General features: G+C 37.5%; 1 protein-coding gene across 1 annotated transcript; it reads left to right on the top strand.

Moving 5' to 3' along the window:
- The first annotated feature begins 2,145 nt into the window (after positions 1–2,145).
- Positions 2,146–8,253, top strand: LOC115405145 (uncharacterized). Its single transcript, XM_030114622.1, has 3 exons — positions 2,146–2,384; positions 7,388–7,687; positions 7,776–8,253. Exons 1-3 carry the CDS (start codon positions 2,243–2,245, stop codon positions 7,940–7,942), a joined length of 609 nt encoding a protein of 202 aa, XP_029970482.1. The 5' UTR covers positions 2,146–2,242; the 3' UTR covers positions 7,943–8,253.
- Positions 8,254–10,136: the final 1,883 nt, after the last annotated feature.

Genomic DNA, 10,136 nt, shown 5'->3' with positions numbered 1-10,136 from the left:
TCCAAGAAAGAATCTGTAAGGTTGGAGGAGCAGTCAGAGGGGAGCCCGGCCCGGAGGAAAACTCCATCCTCAACAGTTAAGATAGATGTATTAGAAACACATCAGAGAATCTCTGAGACATTGCTGAAGCTACTGCACAGTTTATTATAATTATATACAAAATATAGATATTCTGTTTATTAAAAAATATTTGTTACTTTTCTGATAAACATATCGTCTATCAATCTGACAAAAAAATGCAGAAAATATTAAAAATGGTGAAAGTAGAGTTTTGGGTTATGACTCTGGAAATAAGCAGTAAATGTGGTCACTAACTTTGTTGGAAGATCTTTTAGAGTCTCCAGATTCCTTGAGGAGGGCGGTGTGTGACAGTTGATACTGAACCATAAAGTCGTCCAGTCTGCTGGTTTTTCTGGACTTTAACTCAACATGTTTCATGTCCATCAGCTCTTCTGCAGGATACTTTCTCTTTCATTGTCCTCTCTTATGTTCTGCTGCACATTTTAAACATAAATAATTCCTACAAATAACGAATAAAGATACCAATAATTATTGACAAAGTTAATATTTTTCTTACACTGATTTACATATATCATCCTAACAATTTGCATAATATCAGTCATTAATGTCTTTTCAAATTTGCCATAAGATTATAATGGCTGCTGTACTCTCAGTGGGGTTTCTATTGTCTTTATTGCTTCCATGGTCTCATTTGCATTGAAAAAACAAAACCAAACAGTCCATCACAGCCTCTCTGTGTTTAATACACAGCTACAAAAAAAATCCCAGACACAGGACATACACACACAAAGCCCCTTTTTTGCAAAAAAGTAATGTTTAAATGTTTCCACACCTGAAGAAGAGGTTCAGTGTTGGTCTAAAAGCCTCTCAGAGCATAACACCACTCCACAGTGCTGCTGATGGCAGAGAGGATTTTCTCAGGTCCTCCATGAGGCCTTGGCTGTGGTCCTGATTGAACTTCATCCTGGTCTGTGGAAGCTGTGGAAATGAGCTCATCATATTGATGGAAATAGTTTATTCTTACATTTTTTATGGTCATGTCTTGGTTCCTTGGTGATCCACAGAAACCCCCATTGAGTCCACGTGTCAATTCATCTGCATGTTTTTGTTTCTGAGTTCAGATCAAAGCAAAATAATCTAAAATGTTCAGATTTAACATGTTCAATCACTTCAACTTGATATATTTTGGTTTTCTGGTCTTTAATAAATGTGATTTCTTTATCCAGCATATGGTGGCAGGAGACTGAAGATAATATTCCAACAAAGTTTTCAAAGCCATGATGGACATGAAATAATGTGTCAGAAACAGTAATAATACAGTACTTTAACAGGTACTTTAATAATGACAGTCCTGCTCCTATGATATGACTTTCATATTGAGTTGGATAAAAAGAAGAAAATAAAAATGCTACTGTATAACATCATCTGATAAATAATAAAAGACAATGAATAAGACATAAGAAAAAATGAGGTCATTATTGTTGTTATGATGTGAGGTTGAACAAAAATCCAGTGAGCTCATAAATGCTGGCAAGAACAATTTCTACTGTATAACATGCAACAGTGACATTAACAAGCACTTTAATAACATATGTAATTTACATAATTTAGATATTATATGTAATATAAGCCTAATATAAAGTAATGAATACTGTTATGAAAAACATTGAATAAGACATTATATCAAAACAGACCGATATTGTTGTGATCTGAGGTTAAACTTAAATTTTGTGGAGTCATAAATACTGAAGAACAGTTTCAACTGTATCATATCAGCGAGAGGAAAAATAACTCTAAATGATGAAAAAAAAAGTTTGAGGTTATTATGGTCCAAGCACGAGACCAAGAAGGCTCAGGAATAGTTCTGCATTTGCACTTGAGTTTAGTTTGTGTTAAACAATTCAGAAATGTCTTTATATTTTTTTTCTGAAAAAGCATCTATATGCATCTCTGTGTGTGTGTGTGTGTGTGTGTGAGAGAGAGAGAGAGAGAGAGATTTGGCTAATCGTTGTTTTCCTTAGTTCGACTGAAAGATAACATTCATGACACTAAACTTATCACCATAAAACCTAAATATGTGAGAAAATAAATATTCTCAGTGTTTTTTTCTCTCTTCAGGCTGGATTCAGCCAGATGAAACCACAGAGCAGCCTCAGCTGAGCTGTCAATCAGCAGCTTATCTGTGGGCTGATGGGAGGTTTGAGGAGCTGTTAGAAACCACATGAGCTCGTCTGCTCAAACAGCTCGTCCTTGTTTGGCCTCGGCTGCATCAGAGCTCCACTTCTCCTCAGCTCCTCCAGAGGAAACACCACTGCACACAATGCTTTTCCTCCCAGCTGCTGCTCTCTGCTGTCTGTGTTCAGGTGAGTGTTTCCAGCCAATCAGGAGCCAGAAAACTCCACCTGGAACAAAGGAGGTCACACTGACCTGCACCTGTCTGTCTGTGTCTCCACAGCGCTGGTTGCCATGGCAGCAGAGCTGATTCAGGACGATTTAACATTGACCAGGAGAGTCGGGGACACAGTCTCCTTCAGCTGTGATGGAGCTGTTCAGTGTGGCAGTAGCTATGTATTCTGGTACCAGAAGAAAGACACAGAAACATTCAGAGTGATTCTTCGCATTGATACTGATAATGGTGCAGTATATACAGAATACAATCATCCTCAGATAAAGGATTTCACAGGTGTGAAAAAACAAAATGTCTATGAATTAAAGATTAACAAAATTAAATCAGATCATTCAGCCTCCTACTACTGCTCCTGTTGGTTCTACCACAGTGAGAAATGATCCCTGCAGCCTGAACAAAAACCAACTGATATCAATAAAGTGTGTGACAGGAAGTAAACAGTAAACCAGAGAGCAGGTTCACATATTTCACTCCACCTCAGTCTGAGTCTCAAACACTCTTAGTTTAGTGAGTTTCTTATTCATTTCTATCAGTTTAAAATTAAATCATGTTAATTTGCATCATTTTACAAATGTCTGAACATCAGTCAGACTGTTTAAACATAACTGTGTATTTCATCAAAAATATCATTGAGCATCATGAATTTTATTATTTCAGCCAAATATCATAAAGGAAGATCATTCTCCTGTTTTGATCCACAGCTGGAATGACTCCAGTTCATCCTCATGTTTTCCAAGTCAGGCTCTCAGAGAGGAAACACTTATGTCAGCTGACATTTGGTGAAGAGCAGGGAGACACCAATATTCCAACACAGAACAAACAGAGGAACAGAAAACCACGACACACAACAAGCATGTCTATAAAATATGGGAAGATGAAGAACCTGAGAGAATCCACACAGGCTCAGGGAGAACATGCAAACATCAAACAGCAGGACCTGGAACTGAACCTGGGTTTTCTAGTTGAGAGGATAGAGCACTAAAGACAAGACCATATTTACAACTAAATACCTGAAACAACAACACAGGAAATCCTCCATCATCAGAAAGTCCTTTAGAAAAACATCCTAAAAAAAAAAAAAACCTTGACTTTTATTTTGTAAGCTCCAGTCTTCTCATTAAATTTAACCGTTGATCCTCTAAAAGTCTCGTTAACTTTCACATCAGCAGGTTGAAACTTCAGCTGACAGTTTTTGCTCCAGAAGTAAAGTCTTCATGCAGTGATCATGAAAAATTCCGTCTGTTTTAGACGCTACTTTCTGAGTTCATGTTCAGTCAGACTCAGAGAAGAGTTCTGATCTGGAAAACTGAAGCAAAGATGTTTCAACTAAAACACACAGAATCACAGAGCCACAGCAGATGTCCAGCTGTGTTTTTCAGAACAAGATATGTAATCAATACTGTGAAAACTGGAACCAAGCAGAATCACTTCAGTTCTATCAGGAGATGGAATCAGAGCAGCACAACAAGGAAGTGATGAAGACTTCAGCTTCACAATGAGAAAACCTGCTGATTCAGGCTTCAGTCTTTCTATGGAGAGTCTTCATGTTCTACCTGAACCTGGGAAGGTTTTCATGGATTCTTCACACGTTTCCAATAAAACTCAAATCAAATCAAACTTTATTTCTATTGAACTTTTCATATAAAAAAAGCAAAAGAGCTAAATAAGAACGTTAAGACATTTAAAAACAAATAAGAGAACCTTATAATCCATCCTGAAGCAGACAGGAAGACAATACAGCGACTTTAAAACTGGTGTAATGTGGCCCCGCCCCCTGGTCGTCAGTACATGTGTGGCTGAGTTTTGTAATAATTGGAGGTTTGAAATCCTCTTTTGCTGAGACCAGAGAGCAAGGCATTACAGTAATCTAACCGACAGGAGATAAAAGCTGCATGAGCACCTCCGCTCTATTGGCCCTGAGTCATCAGGAGACACGATGATGCACAGCTGAGTGTCATCAGCGTAACTATGGAAACTGATGTGTGTCTCCTGATGACGTCCCCAAGAGGAAGCATGCTGAGGTTAAGAAGAAAGAGATCTCAAACTGAGCCTTGGGGAACCCCACATCTAATTTCATGGGTTCCTGAGGAACATGTATCCATACTGACATAAAAACATGGATCTGTGATTTAAGAACCGAACCAGTGAAGAACAGTACCACAGAGGACCACCAGGTGACTCAATCTATTATTAAAATTTTATGTCTACTGTGTGGAAAGAAATAACTCCAAAAAAGTTGAGGTACTATTTATAATTTCATTAAAACTGAATATTATTTGAATCATTATATTCTGCAATCAGTATTTCCAGGTCAGGTCATGGATGCTGGAGCAGATCTATGAATGAATTAAATGGCAGCGACACATCTTGAAATGTCTGAACAGATGAGATATTTCTTTCACCTCTGTCATAAATATCACACAATATCAGAAAGTTACAAATTGCAGCAGGAACATGATGATGATGCTGTCAAAAGATCAAGTCTTACTAAAGTACTCACAGACAATTCTCTGAATTATTGTGAACAAAAGGCATTTTGTATTTGTTGCTTTATTATAGTGTGAAGAAAGAAAATCTCCAGCTTCTGGTGGAGTTCAGACTAAACTCATTTATTTCATGAATTTTATCTTCTGGTGACCAAGAGAGTAAAAAAAAGTTTCCTTTCAGTCCAACAGTTAGTATTTTAGTCCAGATCTGCTCCATGTGGACTAAAGCTGTGAACTGACCAAGAGACAGACATGATCATCAGAGCTGAGCTGCTGGATCAAAGAAACCAGAGACAGATGTGTTGATATGAAATCAGAGAAACTCTTCATGGAGCAGAAATATGACACAGTCTCATCAGCTCAGCTCACATTCAGCTGCAGGAGGGTTTTTGTTTCACTCTTTCTCACTGTGGGAGGATCTTTGGCTCTGGGACTAAACTGTATGTAACAGGTAAGAACAAACATTTAATACATATTCATTGTTTTATTTGCAGACCTGGAACATTTGTGTCATTTCAGTGCATTTCAAGGTCATTTATTTATCCAGCAGGAGATAATTCATGGTAAACTCAGATACTTTGGAAAGTTGATACTTCCTGACTGACAAGCTGATGTTTCATTGAAAATATAATCAATAGTTTAACTTTCAATGTAATTTTTCTGTGACAATATGAGTTTAATTGTTATAAATCAAAACGGATATTTTTTGTAATTTGAAACAACAAAACTGATCATTCACTGATCCACAAAAACAACAAAAAGTGAAATACACTGATGATAATTTAATGTTGCCATCATGGAAAACACAAATATTTGTGTTGCAGTTAATCTGTCAAATACATAAAAAAGTCTGATGTCAACATAACCACACATTAAAACACAAAAAAGGTGATCTTTCACTTTTTAATTGTGTCCAGAGAGTTTAGCTTCTTTTACATGAAATAATGGATATTTCAAAATAAAATGGGAGATTCCTGAAATTCTTTTTGCTGGACGTTGTTTTTAATCTCAACCAAAATTCTGAAATCTAAAAATGGAATGATAAAATACAATTTAATGAAAAACTTCTTCACACTGAGTCTTGTGTCACTACTGAAGGTGGATGTAAACATTTTGATGAAAACTGGATTTACTTTTGTGACACTGAGTTCCTGCTGAAGGGCCTGTCAATTTAATAGAAGCTTAAAAATATTGTTATAATTCCTGAACAACTTTAAACATAAAATGAAAAGCTTGGTATCACTTCATGTTGTATTAGAATGAACTAATCAGCTTCACACAAAACAGAACAAAAACATTTTTAACAACACCCAGATCCTTCCTGAAATTATTGTCATTGCGAGATTAAATGTCATTAATGTAACAGATTGTGATATAAAACAACAAGATGAATAAAATAAAGAATCTGACACTGTGTGATGAACTGCTGACCTGTACAGGCCGCACTCTGTCCTCACGCATAAGTTATGAATGAATGAATCAACGCTGTTGTTCTCCATCTTCATCCATCAGTGTGACGACAAAACGCTGAACAGGTCACTTTTTATTACATTTGTTTGAGACTTATCTCCTTTGAATAAGGCATTCAAATTGGTATATATGTGGTAAATGTGCTCCACATATAATTCAACATCAGAACTTCTGGTAAAGACAAAAGCTTAATTACGTTATGGAGAAAGTATTAGTTGTTTCCACATGACTTTTTTTTTTTTTTTAAATAATATAAACTCAACTCATTGATCTGACTGTTTTACATCATGACATTAATCTTCTGTACATCCGGGACTCCAGGTAAAGTCAGAGAATTAAATATATAATCTAAAATATGTTGTAGTCAAAACCATTATAAATGTTAATATAAACACGTTTTGTAACACTCAGATTCCTCATTAAAATATTTTTTATAAGATATTAAAATTCATTAATCCAAATATTGTGTTACATAATCAACAAAAATAAAGATTCTGACTGAACGCTGTTTTCCTCCGACTTTATCTGAGTGAAGACAAAACACGAGTCTCTCACATGAACACAGATACAACTACTTTAGAGTTACTAGTCAGACTCAAAAGCTGTTTTTAGACTGGAGGAAACCAGTAAACCTGGAAAAAAGCAATAGACGCTCATGAAGAACATGCAAACTCCACACATAAACTCAGTCTGAGTTCAGCCTGGATGTGAAGCAGGAACTTTCTCACACTGACTCCACTGTGTGGCCCCGACTCTGACCACTTTATTTCTCTGTTAAAAATCACTGTGAGCTGCAACACATGAGGACCTGAGGTGAAGACAGAGTCTGATATCAACATGAACACAGTGAGCAGTGACCTTTGTACTGTGTTCACATCAATCAGCTGATTGATCAGAGTTGAGGTGGTTTCCAGGATCAGACTGAATGTAGCTGAGAGCTGGAAGCTGCTGTTGACTTTGTGGTTGTGTGTGTGTGCTGCTTGTTGCTGCTGTCTGATTCCAGAGCAGCAGGTAGTGAAGCCCGTGGTGAGCGTGTACCCAGCAGCCTCCAGAGATCCCCTGAAGAACCACCTGCTGTGTGTGGCCTCAGCCATGGTCCCTCCTGAGGTCCAGTTCTCCTGGAAAAGACTGAAGCAGAACGGCGGCCTGGAGGAGCTGAACTCCAGAGAGGGAGAGCAGCTGGAGCTCAGAGAGTCGGGACGCTCCACCGCCATCTTGGTGCTCGGTCAGCATGATGTTGAAACAAAATATCGCTGCTCTGTGAAGCACGAGGGAGGAACAGTGGAGGCTGAAACAGAGCAAGGTAAAGAAGGTTTGATGACTTTAGCTGTGATTCACTGTCACTACTTAGAGGAGCAGAGTGCCGATTGTTTTATCTCTGTCTGTTTCAGTCATATATCCTCCAGCCGTCCCTCCACCACACTGGTACAGAGAGAGGCTGCTCTGCCTGCAGTACACAGTGCTGATAGTGAAGAGTGTGGTCTACTGCTTTGGACTCTCTCTGATGATGATCCTCAGAAACAAAGGACCGTCCACCAGCTCCACACATGCTGACTGACCTCCAAGAGCTTCACGTCTCACTCACACCTGGCATAAAACCACAGAATTTACAATGAAATAAATAAATGTCAAGTCAGAGCCTTGCTTTTAAATTTCTACTCAAACAAGAACAAAAAACATTTTAGAAGTAAACATTATCCTGAACACATCTAACAACACAGTTATGCAGACAACAAGAGGATCTGAAGTCCAGCAATTTTTATTGAAATAAATTGCTTTCTTTTGTTGATTAAAGTCAATAAAATGTGGTTTGTTATTTGGTTTTGATAAAGTTTCAGATACATAGGAGTTCAGCATCAGCGAGGAAAAGAAAATATGGGAATTTAAAAAAAAGTATAAAAAACATTTGTTGTTTCATCTATCTTAGGTGTTACTTTTGAAAATACTCATATGATGTCAAAAACTTACGAAGATGACGGTAAAGTACAACAAACAGCCAATCTTCTGATGTCTTATAGATGTTTGAGTTAATTTAAAAAAGTTTTTCTTTTTTGCTACTGGTTTTCATCATGCTGTGTTTTATATTCAATACATTTAAAGAATAAAACTTTAATTTCAACATGTTAACTTCTGTTTTTCTCTTCTTGACTTCAAGCTTTTCTTGTTGACAGCGAGCAACTTTTACATGACGCAAATAATGCTCAGAGAAATGGAGACAAAAACCTCATGAGAATTAAAACATGAATGCTTTCATATTTAGATAAACAGGTGTGTGTGTGTGTGTGTGTGTGTGTGTGTGTGTGTGTGTGTGTGTGTGTGTGTGTGTGTGTGTGTGTGTGTGTGTGCTTGTACAGCTACAGTTGTGAGGACGTTCTGTGAGGACCATGGGTTTCTAACCTTACAGTGAGGACAATTTTGGAAAGTGAGGACATTTTTGCCGGTCCTCCCTTTTCGACAGACCTTTTTTGACCTTTTTGAGGGTTAAGACTTGATTTCTGGTTTAGGGTTACAATTAGGTTTAGGGCACAGTTCGGGTAAGGGGCTAGGAAATGCATTATGTCAATGAGTGTCCTCACAGCTATAGCTGTACAGACATGTGTGTGTGTGTGTGTGTGTGTGCACTAAAAGTAATCATAAAATCTGATCTAACACTGTGAAAACTGGAGTCTTGCAGTCATCAGGAGACTGCAGGCTTTGTTTCTCTTTTCTGAATATCCGGACTTTTCTCCCATAGAGGAAGAGAGTTGTAACCGTCATGTTAATAACGAGAAACTTAAAGTTCACAGTGTGGAGGCTGCAGAGCAGAAACCACACATCCTGTCTGCTACAGTGAAGGAAATATGTTGAGCTGTTAACATTTTTGTATCTGTTCTAATAACCACAGAGAACAAATTCACATCTTCTGCTGCTCACACTCATGAAACTCACTTCTTTCTATTCTCTCTGTGGTTCCATCTTTCATCTGATCCCTCCAAACAGACACACACCTGAAGCTCATATTGCTGTTACACCATGAGGAAGAATAAAAATCTGTTTTATTGAATTCACTTCATGTCATGAGCATCAATGAAAAAACAATGAGAGGCCGAGTTTGGTCTTTCATGGAAACAACATTGTCATCAGCAAAGAGAATCACATCAACATGATCTCAAAACTGAATCAGTGATAATTAAAGTAAATGAAACATGATACATGAAACTGAATGTGGTTAACACACACACACACACACACACACACACACTCAGCATGTCTGTGTAGTGTTTTTGACTGATTATAAAAAGTATGTATGTTCTCCAATACAGGCAACAATAGTCACATGGATGAACCACAGTTACAGCATTTTTCCATTTTGCATCTGGGTATAAACTACACAATGAATCATTATCAGTCCACTCCAGTGCGTCTGTCTCCCCCCACAACATACCTTGCAAAGTTATATAGAAGTGATCAAACATGTTTCACATTTTCTTTCCAAAAATCTCTCAAGTAAACTTCATTTCCCTGAAGATCGTCCCTACATGATTTAGTACAAATTATATTTGAATTAACATTTGGAAAAATGTGCATTTTAAATCATTTACGATTTTTTTCCTAAGTCTGTCTGCCTATCCATAACATGCAAACTGCCAGATATGCAGTTTTCTTTCTTGTTTGTAACTCTACCTGTGGAGAATAAGAAAAACCCTTCATTGTGCTGCCCTCTGCTGGTTAAATGACACTGTCTCAATCCTCTGATGAGTTTCTTTGTTTAG

This window comes from Salarias fasciatus, chromosome 18 (genome assembly GCF_902148845.1).
Source record: "Salarias fasciatus chromosome 18, fSalaFa1.1, whole genome shotgun sequence".
NCBI classification, from domain to species: domain Eukaryota; kingdom Metazoa; phylum Chordata; class Actinopteri; order Blenniiformes; family Blenniidae; genus Salarias; species Salarias fasciatus.
The sequence above is the reverse complement of the archived record's forward strand: the minus strand, read 5'-3'. Positions and strand labels throughout refer to the sequence as shown.

Excerpts from the sequence above, each read along its gene's own strand:
- LOC115405145 (XM_030114622.1), top strand. The coding sequence starts at position 2,243 with ATGAGCTCGTCTGCTCAAACAGCTCGTCCTTGTTTGGCCTCGGCTGCA. Across the intron at positions 2,385-7,387 it reads TCTCTGCTGTCTGTGTTCAG|AGCAGCAGGTAGTGAAGCCC; the intron begins GTGAGTGTTTCC and ends GTCTGATTCCAG. Across the intron at positions 7,688-7,775 it reads GGAGGCTGAAACAGAGCAAG|TCATATATCCTCCAGCCGTC; the intron begins GTAAAGAAGGTT and ends TGTCTGTTTCAG.